General features: G+C 39.5%; 1 protein-coding gene across 1 annotated transcript; it reads left to right on the forward strand.

The window, feature by feature from the left end:
• The first annotated feature begins 905 nt into the window (after positions 1–905).
• Positions 906–10,119, forward strand: LSM5 (LSM5 homolog, U6 small nuclear RNA and mRNA degradation associated). The gene is made up of 5 exons (XM_053466980.1): positions 906–1,064; positions 2,037–2,132; positions 2,699–2,726; positions 2,899–2,971; positions 10,023–10,119. Exons 1-5 carry the CDS (start codon positions 1,019–1,021, stop codon positions 10,053–10,055), a joined length of 276 nt encoding a protein of 91 aa, XP_053322955.1. The 5' UTR covers positions 906–1,018; the 3' UTR covers positions 10,056–10,119.
• Positions 10,120–14,547: the final 4,428 nt, after the last annotated feature.

Consider the following 14,547-nt stretch of genomic DNA (forward strand, 5'->3'; position numbering starts at 1 on the left):
CCTCTCCCTCCCTTATCATGTTCTACCCCCTCCCTTATCACGTTCACCCCCTTCTCCCTCCCTTATCACTTTCTAACCCCTCTCCCTCCCCTTTCCCTACTCACTATCTACCCTCCCCCTTTGTAGTTCTCTCACCTTTAGGTCCAGCGACAGGAGCACGAGGCTTCTGTCTTCCTGCTCTCCTGCGGTATCCCATGCTTCGCGCCGAAATATGACATCATATTCCGGCGCTCAGCATGAAATGCCGGCACCGTGGAGGAGAATGGGGGCCGCCGAGTGGTTGGTAGGCGCCCCTCTCTCTCCTCCGCAAAAAAAAAAAAAAGTGTAAATACACGGGATTTAAAGTCGCATTGCGACTTTATTCCAAATTTGGCGGTGGGGCAACAGGGGGGGGGGCAAGGAATAACCTTGCCCCCCTGTAGTGACGCCACTGACCCTCTTACCCGAGTTTTGTTAAAAGGCTGTCTTGTACAGCGGGAAATTACTTTCAAGGGCTCCATGTATAAAGTGGATATGGAGGCAAAAGGTGATCATTGATCAAAAGGTGATCATTGATATTGTGAGTTGTGTGTATATATATATATATATATATAAATATATATAATTTCAAAAGAAAGTCCTACTTGTGCTGAAAAAAACCCAAAATATATCTTGTTGGGGTGCACTAAATGAGTTTGTAGGGGGTCTATCTCTTTTTAATATCTCCAAAACACATATAGTATCTTTTAAGCGTATACATTGTATGCTGAAGCACAGGGCAATTTACACGTTTAGGTTCACACATGTAAAATGGTTCGTTTGCTTGATGTCTATAGTTGTAACAAAACATGACACCCTGCAGCGCCTCATACGAGTGTAAGTTTCTTGGCTTTCGATTCACGTCGCCTGAGAGCCTGTTAATGCGACTGCGCACAAAGATAAAGCGATTGACTCGGCGATCGATTGTACAAGATACAGAAGGGCGGAAAATTACGAAAAGGAAGGAATTAGGAAACGTGAGAGGAGAAACTTACTCAAGATGGCCGCTAACGTTACCACCAACCCGTCTCAGCTACTGCCTCTTGGTAATACATTTTGCGCCAAACGGTTTCGTTAGTCTTTAAAGCCTCGGTGACGTCATTTACATCCACATCGGCGCGTGCCATTTGATTTTAAACGCATAAAACGGTCGCTGCATGTTACGGTTATAAGTAAGAAAGCAGTAGCTGTTCGTGATAACATTAATCCACGATAGGCACAGAGGTTGGGGTGCTAAAGTAAAGATCCTCTCGAAATAGCCGTGTGCCTTATAACATAAGTAATATATTGCAAATTTTAGGCTTCGGATTTTAATGATTATCTCAATTTACTTCTGGGTGTCGGCTGTGCTTTTTTCTCTCTCTCACGCATTTGGCTCAGTGATGCAATATCTCTACTTTGCTTAATTTGAAATATGTCCAGGCCTGTTTTGTTTTCTGTCTAATATTTAATTTTTTGTTCCTCTGTTTATAATATTTTCTTTTTAAAGCCTGTATGTGTTATCTGGGCTTATTAACCATGCTGATAGTTTGCACAAGAGCTGATTACTCAAATTCTCTTAAGAGTTGACAGGAGAGATGTGTCATCCCTCCTTGACTCTACATTATGAAAGGTCAACACCACTCTGTTTCTGCTACCGTTAGCGTTTAACATTTATAGGGTGTTTTATACCTCTTGTGAATTTCAAACTTTTATGACTAAACTCAACATTAGAAATGTCTCTAAATGCTTGAATGCCCAAGCCCTTCCAATAAATAGTTATGTTATGATGTAAACGTTTGCCACATACTTTTTTTTTTTCTGGGAACACTTCAGATGTCACCAAAAACAAATATTATTGAATTGTAAATATAGAAACTAAATAAATGGGGCTTATTAAGCTTCACATCGTTGTAGGACTTAGCGGTGTCATTTGATGGCCAGTCTGACCACATACATTCTGATGCCATATTCACTGCCTTTCTACTCCCTACTTGTTCATTTTTTCATATATCTTTTTGTCCCAATTTTTTCCACAGAGCTGGTGGATAAATGCATAGGATCCCGTATTCACATTGTTATGAAAAGTGACAAGGAAATTGTCGGCACGCTTCTTGGATTTGATGACTTTGTCAGTATCCTTTCCAGTCTCTTTTTCATTATAGAATTGCGGGATTGAAGGCTAAATAAACTAGATAAATGGTCTGTATCTGTCTGCATGGATCTTAATTGCAATGAATGTAGTAGATTGGAAGAGTAGTGTATTGTAGAGTGGTTCATAATCCTAACAGAGAAGCTAGCGACATGAAATTATTATTTTTTTTAATTATTATTATGGTGTAGTTAGAAAACATCACGTAATTAAACAATCCTTATGACCTCTCCATGCCGTATCCAGCTTCTTGTAAACTTGGTAGGGAGCAAATGAATTACCCTTAAATTAAATGTATTAACATTTAAGGAGATTTCAAGTTAAAAGGGCCATTGATATTTATTGTATGATTGGATTTCCTGTGTCACTGGTAAATTAAATGAACCATTTAATTGCGGAAATCTCCAGAGCTCAACGCTAGGGATCCTGCTGTTCATTTTGTTAGTGTCCTTACAAAATATTTCAGTAATTATAAAATACTGAACATGTGTTTAAATTATCCATAACAATGTGACTTATCTTTGTGAAAACCTTGACTTGCCTCTGCAGATATGGTACTAGAAGATGTTACAGAATTGTAAGTAACATTTGCAGTCCTGATCACTGTCTGGTATACATACTCATTTGTGTAAAAAAAAAAACAAAAAAAAGTTTAAAAGTTTTTTTTCTGTCGTTCTAGATTATAAACATGTGAAAGAATAGGTGAGCCTTTTGTGAAACTTTTATGTTCTTCCCTCTGTCAATTTTAGTGAGATTACACCAGAAGGAAGACGGATTACAAAACTAGATCAAATCTTATTAAATGGAAACAATATAACAATGGTGAGTCACAATTTCTTCTCATATGACTGTAGCACACACCATGGTTATTTCAGTGGGCCTGAAGATGAATTGTTCATTTGTTGGTTGCTAGCATCTGGAGGAAAACAAATGTACTACTACATAATTTGTACAATATGTTTGCACAAATGTACCTAGGAACACACAGTATTTAGGTATGATTATGATTTTAATTTATTGTTGAATGTTTTAGTTCTGGAATGACTCGCTGCAATAAAAAGCATATCTTGAAACCTATTGCATTAAGTGTAATCCCAAACCCAGGAAATATTTGTAATGCATTAAAACACACACCTGGTAAAGCTGAGATTAATTAGAAATGTTCTTCCCAACCTATTTTTTTTTTAAAAAAAGTTATTGTGACTGTCTTGATTTAGATGCCCATCTTCCCATTGCCACATTTTAACCCCTTAATGACAATTGACAGTCCGGGCACGTCACCTGAAAACAAAGGGTTAACGACAATTGACGTGCCAGGACCATCATGACTTCAAACGGGGGCAGAAAGCGATCTACGTTCGCTTTCTTCACCAAACGATGTTGCTGTAATGCCTTGACGTTGAGGCAACACCACGATCGGCATCAGGGGCCGTGTCTGGCCCCTCCCCGCAGCGTCAAAGTTTTTAAAGCCTTTAGGAGGTGATCAATGATCACGAAGCATTCAGGGACACCGAACTCCCACACCAGGACGCACCGTGACCGCTCCGGAGTTGCAATGGAGTTGCAGTTTGGATACAGGTACTGCATTCAACCATGCAAATCAATGGAGCCCAGCTTTCTAATCACAATGTGATTAGTAAAATAAATTAAAAGAAGAAGAAAAATAGTTTTAAAAAAAATAGTAAAATGTGAAAATAATTTCCCACTGATGTCACCATCAGGGGAACCTTCCAGTTCCAAAAAAATGTAAAAAAAAAAAAAAAAAAACACCTAAAGCTTAAACCAGTTCCTGCATGGAAAGTTAAAATACTGGCATGTTAAATGCCCATGGGGTGTCTACTTTAAAAAAATGTATGATTTGACGGGGTAAATTGAATTGTCCGGGTTCAACAATGTCCCAATTACCACCGGGACAAGTATGATCACATGCCCAATTTGAAAAATGTACATGCCCCAAATGTGACCTTTTAGCCCCCCCCAGACCAACCCATGCATGTGTGGTATCACTGTACTCAGAAGATGTTGCTGAACACGTATTGGGGTGTGACTGTGACATACACCAGCAGCTGTAAATTCATACTTAAAGTAGAATGTGTGGGGAAAAATACACACAAAAAATACTACTGCAAACTGGTGGTAAAATGTGTGCGTGCAAAGAGCTAAAATACCAGCATTTTAAATACCCTGGTGTCTAGTTTTCAAAAATATATGGTTTTATAGGGCACACTGAAATGGCCAAGCTCAAAGATGTACCAAATAGGGCATGGGCGGTGGATCACCAAATGTCAACATTTAACACATATTGGCGTGTTTTATGACTGTGATATATACCTGGACCTGTTAATTCATACCTGAAGTAAAATGTGTATGGGGAAAAACATGCAAAAAAATACTACCACATAGTTTGGCAGTCTGGTGGTAGAATTAGTGCATGGAAAGAGTTAAAATATTAGCATTTGAACTACCCTGGGGTTTGATGGGGTAAATTGCATTGGCCGGCTTCAAAGATACCTGAAATAGCACATGGGGGAAGAATTACCAGATTTGGAAACAATGGTTTTGAAATAGCAAAACGCTACCAGTACTTATTGCCCCATAACGTGCATAAAAACATTGGGTATTTCTAAACTCAGGGCAAATAGTATAATCTATTTAGCGAGTTTTTTAATTGGCTTTTATAGATGAGTAAAAGTTAGAAAAAGTCCCCCCCCTCAGTTTTTCACCATATTTTAGAAAAAAAAAAAGAATATATAACTTGTGTGGGTTCAGTAAACGGGAAAGACTAAAATTACAGCGCAGAAATGTAAAAATTGTCACAAAGGGTAAAAAAAATAAAATCAGCCATTATCACAAAGGGGTTAAAGGAGGTTTTGGATTTTTAGAAAACCTATTATTATTCTGGTCCAGTGTTCCCTCTAAGCTGTGCGCTTGCACACATAGCTTTCAGAGGGAACGCACACGAACAAAAATTGTGCGCACAACCAGTAGCGTACCGAAGGGGGGCGGTCCGCTACCGGTTGTGTGCACAGCACCCCTCCAGAGACGGACAGTAATGTCCGCTGCTAGAGGAGCAAGCTCGGTTGGGGAGATCAAGGATCTCCCTCCAACCGGGTTAAAACCAAAAAAATTGCCGCCGCCGCACCGATCAAAGATCGCAGCGGCGCCCGGCTAAAACAGCTTAGGAAGCGATCCGAATCGCTTCCTAAGCATAAACTGTGTTGCTGACATGCCTCGATATCGAGGCATGTCAGCTACACTACCCCCTACCCCGATAGCCTTGTGACTGCTCCGAAGAGCAACCACAAGTGCCATCCTGTAAATGACGTTGCCGTCATTCACAGGATGGCATCAACAATATATATGAGTTCATAGAGGGTCTATCCAGACCCTCTTGTGAACTCTTGAGCTCCTCATGCAGGTTGAATGCAGGTACTGCATCCAACCATGCAAGGTCATTGGAGCCCAGCTCACTGGGTGATTAGTGTAAAAAAATTGTTCAAAAATGTTTAAAAAAAAAAATAAAAATAATATGGTAACGTGTAAAAATCCCCACTGTCACCGAAAAAAAAAAAATGAATAAGCAAGTCCTAAAATTCTTTCTTTACAAAAATTCCAGCATGGAAAGAGTTAAAATATTGGCATTACAAATGCCCATAGGGTGTCTTGTATTAAAAAATGCACGAGTGGATGGGATAAATTGAATTGGCCGGGTTCAAAGATGTCCCAAATATGGGACATGGGGGCAGTAGGATCAGATGTCTAAATGGCCTAAAAATACACACCTCAGAAAGGCGGCCTTTTACCTCCCAAATAACCCAACAAACCCATGCATGTGGGGTATCACTGCGCTCAGGAGATGTTATTGAACACATATTGGGGTGTTGTTTGACAGGGACATATACCAGGAGCGATAAATTTATACCTGAAGTACAACGTACCATAAAGTTTCACAAAGGCTGGTGGTAAAATGAGTGCATGGAAAGGGTTAAATTACCAGCATTTGAAATACCTTGGGGTGTCTAGTTTTTAAAAATATATGATTTGATGGGGTAAATTGCATTGACCGGCTTCAAAGATACCAGAAATGGCACATGGGGGGGGAAGAATTACCAGATTTGGAAAAAAAAAAGGTTTTGAAATAGCAAAACGCTACCTGTACTTATTGCCCCATAACGTGCAGAAAAAAGCAAAAAAAAAACATAAAAACATTGGGTATTTCTAAACTCAGGACAAATAGTAGAATCTATTTAGCAGGTTTTTTCATTCGTTTTTGCAGATGAGTAAAAGTTTTTTGTTTAAAAAGTGAGAGTAATTTTTTAACAAAAAATCCCCATATTTTATTATTTTTTTTTTTATAGTAAATTAGATTATATGATAACATTAATGGTATCTAAAGAAATCCCTGTTTGTCCTAAAAAAACCAATATATAATGTGTGGGAGCACCAAATGAGAAAGAAGAAAATCACTTATATTAACCCTTAAGGGGTTAATAAAATTGCTTTTTTTATTTTTGTTTTTAAAGGTGTGGGGGGTCATTTTCGGTTTCAGTCAAATGAATGCTAAATTTTCAGGTCCAGAATTTTCATTTCGGTGCATCCCTATATAGATATAGAGATACATGCTAGGCCAGACACTAAAGTGGTAGGCCTACACCACATCAATGTTTGGCTTAGTATATAGTGATTGGGGTTATGCTGCATTATTGTCAATGTCTGGCTCAATGTATAGTGATAGGTGTTATGTTGTACCACGGTCAACGTGTGCCTCTCTATATAGTGATAGGTGTTATGCTGTACCACCGTCAGTGCGTGCCTCAGTATATAGTGATAGATGTTCTGCTGTACCACCGTCAGGGTTTGCCTCAGTATATAATGATAGCAGTTATGCTGTACCACTGTCAATGTTTGCCTCACTATATAATGTTAGCAGTTATGCTGTACCACTGTCAATGTCTGCCTTAGTAAATAATTATAACAGTTATGCTGTACCCCTGTCAATGTTTGCCTAACGATAGAAGCTATGCAGTTTCAAAGTGTGTGTGGGGGGGTCCCACGTACAGGATCCACCCCAGGTGCGCACAACAGTTTTTCCCATTTTTTTTTTTTTTTTTATCCTTTATGCGGCCTAGAGTCTCCGCTCGTGATCCGCTCATAATTTACTTATGCAGTGAGAATTTCACCTTTAAAAAACATTACAGTAAGTAATACTGTTGTGTAACTAATACTACATTATCACACTATAATGTAGTGTTATTAACCATGAGCGAGCTGTTCCAAAAATATAGAATAACAATTTAAATTGAACATTTGCAGAAGCATATTGTGCGCACAAGATTTTGTCTCTGGAAAAAAATTTGCACAAGAGAAATTTTTTGCGCACACCACCTAAGAAAAATTAGAGGGAACATTGTTCTGGTCATCCTTTTTACTAAATTATTACCATAACCATTCATAACCCCCCCATGCCCCGATGTTCATGTGGAAGCAACAGCTGGCCTTTTCACCTGTAGGAGAGACACTGCATCTAATTAAAGCCCTCCTACTATTATATAGACACCCATTTATATAGAGAAAGTTAAAAGAACTAGGGCTGCAACTAACGATTATTTTCATAATCGATTAGTTGGCCGATTATTTTTTCGATTAATCGGATCCAAAAAAGTATGTAAATTTTTCATTTATTTAAAATAATTTAATAAACAAATGATGTTAAATACAAACAGCAGAATAAAAAAAAAAACTTGATAAAATGCATTTCTTGTCTTTATTTCCCAACCACCCCCCTCAATTTATGCACATCTGAGCCCAGGCTTGCCACGCTGCCTCCCACATATGCCACTCAACGCTGCCTCCCACATATGCCACTCCACGCTGCCTCCCACATATGCCACTGTGCCTGAAATGCCTTATACCCCCTGATACACAACTCCATCCTCCCCACATATGCCACGCTGCTTCCCACATATGCCACTCCACTCTACCCCCACATATGCCACTGTGCCTGATACGCCTTATACCCCCTGATACACCACTCCGTCCTCCCCAGACATGCCACACTGCCCTCCCCATATATGCCTTATATACCGTATATGCCTTATATGCCCCTAAATATGTCTCTCCGTCCTCCAGACATGCCACACTGCCTCCCAGACATGCCACTCCACTCTACCCCCAGATATGCCACTGTAGCCCCAGATATGCCTTATACACCCTGATACACTACTCCGTCCTCCCCAGACATGCCACACTGCCCTCCCCATATATGCCTTATATACCGTATATGCCTTATACCCCCAGATATGTCTCTCCGTCCTCCCCAGATATGCCTTATACCCCCAGATATCTCATAGTCCCCTAATAGTCACAGACCTGTTCACATCACACTGACACCATACTTTTATAAATAAGTACTGGGTTAATCTTCACTGCCCCCAGGATTTAGATTCCCCTTCGTTTGCCCCCCCTTTATCTCTAACTGCACCTTAAGTTAACTTTATTAAATTAACCCTCAGTCCTCATCATTAAAATAACCCTAAACACCCCATTAACCATAACTACCCCTAAATTAACCCTAAACACCCCATTAACCACAGCATCCCCTAAATTAACCCTAAAGACCCCATCAACCACAGCATCCCCTAAAGACCCCATCAACCACAACAACCCCTAAATTAACCCTAAAGACCCCATTAACCATTACTGCCCCTCAATTAACCCCCACCTCCCCTAACTTTCAGCAGCCCAAATAGTAATTTTATACTTAGATGAGTGTCACAGCCATGTGGTTCTGGCCTGGAGGAGGAAGGGGCTGGGCCAGTTGTCACAGTGATTACAGGGAGGGACTGGTAAGTAGGAGCTGCTGCTGTGAGTCACTGAAACGGATTATATAATGAGGGGTAATTTTCAGAGCGTTTGCTCGAAAAAACCTCATTTTATAATCGATAAAAATCGATTCAACTAATCGATAATGAAATTCGTTGGCAACGATTTTCATTATCGATTAGTTGTTGCAGCCCTAAAAAGAACCATGCAAAACTTGTGCTTCACTACGTGTGACCTAGACCCTGCCTCAACAACTCTTGTGTGCACATGCATTGAAACGCTCGCCCCACCCCTCACAAAAATAGTGCAAAGTTCACTAAAAACTTTTTGGTTCCTCCAAAAAAAAAAAAAAAAAAAAAGTGATGGTAAAACAACCCCTCCGAGAGAAACCTTAATCAGATGGCAAATTACAGACTGGTATCTGACCTTCCATTTTGAAAACTATTGAAAAAGTAGTGGCAACCCAACTGGAGGCCCATTTATCGTTATAACATCTTTAAGATCCTTTTACAGTCAGATTTCAGATGCCACCAAAGCAATACTTTTTCCTCATTGGTAGATTAGAGTAAAAAAAAAATCTGATCATGCTCATTGGCTCCAACAGAATTAGTCTACGGAGCTCCTTCTGAAAGAGCTCTTCACACCCTGTATTACATCACGCTTTCCTTGGTCAGGCATCAGATCCCTCCAGTTTGTGTCCACCATAGAAGCTATTTGGTTCCTGGCCATTTAGCCACACTGCTCCAGAACTCTTGAAGTCTACCGCATTACGAACTTGAAAAAGAATAAAAAAAAAAAGGCATTCAGTCAGCTCATCTGACCATCCAAAACCCTTAATTTATATGTATGTCTATATAGTTGTATATAAGTGCTATAAGTCTTGCAGGGAAAAAAAGCTCTATAAAATCGCAGATTATGTATTATTGCTTCAGTATTTTATCAGTTTTGTATATGGTGCTCTTTGTTTACTTTTGTCCCATGTCTGTCATGCAGCATTTTAGTCTTCCAAATATATACATTAACCAAACTAAATATTTTATTCTCTCCATAGTTGGTGCCGGGAGGTGAAGGCCCAGAGGTTTGAATGGGCGTGGAAAATATCTGCATCATGTTTGTTCGTTTTTTTTTAATGTGTTTTTTTTTTTTTTTTTTTTTGGAAATTTGAATATAGAAGTATTACAACTGCCAACATCCAATACTGGGTTCTATGTAATGGGAGATGTTTTCCTTTTTTGTTATGGCTAAAAAAGATTTTTTTTAATTTATATGTTGTATTACTAGTGGATTAAAGTCTTCTAGCTTGGTTAAGAAAAGGCTAATAAAAATGTTTTTGACCCTGAGAAAGTGTACACAGCCCAATTGTACGGTAAACATATAAGCATGGAATTTTTTCTTTGTTGGAATTGTAGTCTATTTGTCAGATAAATATTGCCTACATTGTATATCCACAAGAAGGGGTATGTTTCAGATTATTACAGAACTGTAAAAGTTCAGATAATTTGACAATGATGCTATTATGTTGTATGCAAAGAGCGCAGTAAAGTGCATTGGTTTTCTTGTTAAAGTCTGCCATTTTCCAAGTCTTTTGTAACGTCACTTCTGCATTGTTTGATATAAGGTTAATTCCCTCAGTTGCTGCAACCAACTCATAAACTTCTAAGCAGAACTGAGTGAGTGAATCACAATTGTTTTGTTTTTTATTTTAACACGTTTTTGACATTTAGCCCTCTTTTTCTCCCTTGGTGCAGGGTGGAAAAAGTGCCACCAAGTGTTAATTAAACTACTGTCTACCAACACCAGTGTTGGCCACCTTCTTAGTGAACAGGTGATGCAAGGGACCTGTGTGATTTTTTAATTGTTTTTTAATCTTAATCTTGTTTTAGAATAAAGTGCAAATGGCATAAGTGAATATGCAAGTAAGGGTTTCCTGCAGTATGTCTGTGAGTAAGCCTTTCTGACACAGATGATGACCACCAAGCTGTAGTCTAATCTCAGATTCAAACTTCAAATGCTTACATGCTAATAGCCAGGTTACCACTACCCTACAGTGTGATGTGACCAACTGGTATGCCTGATACCTGATCTTAACCCCTTACCTAAGTGTCTTTATTACATTTTATTTTTACAATCAAATAATTTGTATTGTGGAGAAATGTAGAAAGAGAAGACCCCCCCAAACCACCTGCTTAAAAATAACACCCGCCCACAAAGAGAATAAGATTTTTGTGACTAGATTACACGCCTGGTCCAATAAAATGAGAAGTATATAGTTCTGTGTCTTGATATCTGAAATCTAAGGATGTTTGCTTTATTTAGCTATAAAGGATGCTGGTCAACACCGGTGTCTTGTTTACTAGAAATGTTTGTCTAGAGGGTAAACGACAAAGCTATTAAAATACACAATTGACCTCTTGGGATGATGGCTCATCACTTAATGGTTCACATATCAAGCACAATAATAGTAAAGTGCGAAAACCCTGTGAGGCTAACAAACAAATATTCTCTGAGTCATAACCATACCTAGGAAGGTATTTATATAAGCTTACCCTGAGACACATGAAATATTAACCCTTTGATTGCCCATTGTGAAGATTCTTTGTAGCGACTGACCAAATGGCTCTGAAACCAGTCCTCATGGAAACCTTGACGTGTCAATATTTTAAAGATAAGCTTGAGTCATATCTGTTCAAGAAAGGATATCAACCATAACATACTGGTGGCAAAATCACCAGTTGATAGCCTTATATACAGTATATATGATTACAGCGGTTAAGAAAACTAAGGAGTCTGTGACCCTGATAATCTGCACATTTAGGCAAAAACTCTCAGACCCCGGGTCAGTCTCTGGGTATTTCCAGTTATGGGCGTAACTGTTGTTTTTAACTACAAATTTACATATTTCTGCTTCATAAACATATTTATATTATTGTCAGGCTTTGTAAAATTGTATCCCGTATTCTCATTGAAGCAAAGGTTCACAACAGATTTGAGAATTCCTGTTGACCCAAAGTAATGATAATACAGCTAATTAACACATGGAGAGTCTAGCAAGACATGTCTATATTGTACTACTTTATGTTTTGATTCATTGTTTGCTGTTGTGTATGAGTTTACCATAGCAAATGTAATTTAGTTTCTGCTAGGGTCCTGTCCTTCAGTGATTAGCTTGGTTGTGTACCTATTTTCAGGGTTTATAAGGCAGCAGTGGACTGCGGAGAGAGCTTTAATAAACCTCCGCTAATACTAATGCCTCACATTCTAGGAATATTGTTTCAAGATGAAGTAAAAAGATTAAAAGACACATGCTTCCTTTGGTGAACAAAATAACAAAAAATGTAACAGTGGTGATCTACAGTACTAAAATGTTAAACTGTAAGTGTCTGTAAACAAAGAAATGTAGTTAATGTATGAATCTCTGTATAAGGCAAACATTTTGGGTGCAAATCGACAAACATTGTCTAAAAGCAAAGCCAAGTTACACTAGGGCACAATGTGCACCCCACTGTTGCATTTCACAGTGAACAAGTGACTGTGTCAAAACAATAACATGCACAAAAACAAACAAAAAGTGTGTAATGTGACTTGTGGACAAGAAAAGTGCCAGGGAGCTCCCAAGTGTACATCAGGATTCCTGAAGCCTGCTTGGCTTTACAACTGAGGACAAAGCTTTTCCCCCCCCTCTCGCAGGTACTCATTTGATTTTAGCCAAAAGGCAGAGATGCGATAATAAAACTTGCAGTATGAAAAAGTTGTGATCAATAAAACATGTCAAGGACTACTACCTCTAGACCCGTTACTTGGTTCTTTGTTTATAAATCAGGGTCGTCTTATAATCAGACCTCAAATAGGTCTGACAATGAGACTAAGATCCAAATCCCCCGCAGCGCTACAGGGGACCTGGATCCTCCTGTCTTATGCCCCCCACCCCAAAAAAACTTACCGGTGCTTCTGACTCACCGGCTACACAGAAGTGTAGACAACTTCCGCTGCAGCCGGAAGGAGGTGCGGTTAGTAGCGGGGGTTGTCTGCGTACATCGTGCAGACTTTCCCCGACTGTCAAAGAGAATTCCCCGGTGCGGGGAACTCTGATCTCTGACAGCCGTGAAAGGTCACAGGCATCTTCAGGAAAGGGGGTTAAGTGTTGACACGACATCCCCCTGCTGCCTGATCTCTCCATGAGAGCGAAAGTGCAGTGTTAACCCCTTCAATGCCGTGGCATTTTAGGGGTTAATTCCCGTTTTGTACGGGGCTCTGCTGCTGGTGGTCAGGCAGACCAGCAACAGCAAAAACGAGCTCCCACAAGCCCTTTGATGACTCCTGTAGGCATGGACCAGCAATTGCATCCCAGCTGCCAGAGGCAGCTTCAGGGACAGGGGGAGAGGGTTCTTCTGTCTCCACATGAGTGTGGAGACCAGCCCCATCCCTCCCCTGCTGCCTGATCGCTCCATGAGAGCGACAGTGCAGCGTTAACTCCTTCAATGCCGCTATGTGTATGACACAATTGTGGCATTGCAGGGGTTAACATTTGTCCCCACAAGCTTGTGGGGACTAAATATCTGTCAATGCTGTGCTCCAATGGATCAGCATCAGCATTGAAAGAGTTAAAAAAATAAAATAACAGCACTGACCTGAAAGTCCAGGGTGCTTCCAGGTCAAATGCTGTGAGTTTCGTAAGTCGGCTGATGATGATCAGATCACTCCTGGCCAATAGGAGTGATCTGATCATTATGGCAGCCCCTGGATGACCCTGCCTTAGAAAGAGAGAGGGGTCATCTAGGGTAATTGTGGAAAAAAAATATTAATTAAAAAAAATACATAATTATAACCTGGTCACTTGGTGACATTTTAAGTCACTGATTATTGATCGGTCCCCCTGATCAATGTCAGTCGCTTAAACTTGTCACTAACAAGCCTGAAAACTGTCAAAATTACCCTAGTTGAACACCTTGACTTGTCTACTGTTCATAAACATATACTTTTATGGGGTAATTTAAATTGGGGGGCTTCCAAAATGAGGCCTTGTTGGAATCAGGGGATGGTGGTGAACAAAATGTGGTGTTTTCTTCCACTGTTGCACTTATGGTGTACAAGAAATTCAATGCAACATTGAAATGTATGCGTTAAAAATGCAATAAAATAAATTTTCCTTGAACTTTGGCAGACATCAGTGAAGAAATGGCTGCCTGAAAACAGTTGAACACCTTGACTTGTCTGCTGTTCATAAACATATACTTTTATGGGGTTATTTACAGTGGGGGGGCTTCCAAAATGTCCCAAATGGGATATGGGCGCAGTAAACCAATTTCTGAAAATTCCAATTTGAAAACTAAAATTCGCATGTTCCAGTTTTGCCCTCATAGCTTCCTCAAAAAAATGCATGAACCATGCATATAAGGCCTTCTTGGAACCGGGGGATGTTGGTGAACACAATTTGTTGTTTTTTTCTGCAGTTGCACATATTCTATATAAAATATAATATGAAATCTAAAGCAACATTGCAACATATGCAAAAAAAAACCCCAAAAATAAAAAAAACCCTCAAAATTTGGCAGCAATTGGCAATAAAATCCTTGTTT

The sequence above is a fragment of the Spea bombifrons genome, chromosome 5 (genome assembly GCF_027358695.1).
Source record: "Spea bombifrons isolate aSpeBom1 chromosome 5, aSpeBom1.2.pri, whole genome shotgun sequence".
Lineage (NCBI taxonomy): Eukaryota > Metazoa > Chordata > Amphibia > Anura > Pelobatidae > Spea > Spea bombifrons.

What these genes read in the sequence shown, in the direction of transcription:
- LSM5 (XM_053466980.1), top strand. Translation starts at nt 1,019, where the DNA reads ATGGCCGCTAACGTTACCACCAACCCGTCTCAGCTACTGCCTCTTG. An exon ending in GTCTCAGCTACTGCCTCTTG is followed by an intron (nt 1,065 to 2,036) that starts GTAATACATTTT and finishes TTTTTTCCACAG; the next exon opens with AGCTGGTGGATAAATGCATA. An exon ending in CTAGAAGATGTTACAGAATT is followed by an intron (nt 2,727 to 2,898) that starts GTAAGTAACATT and finishes TGTCAATTTTAG; the next exon opens with TGAGATTACACCAGAAGGAA.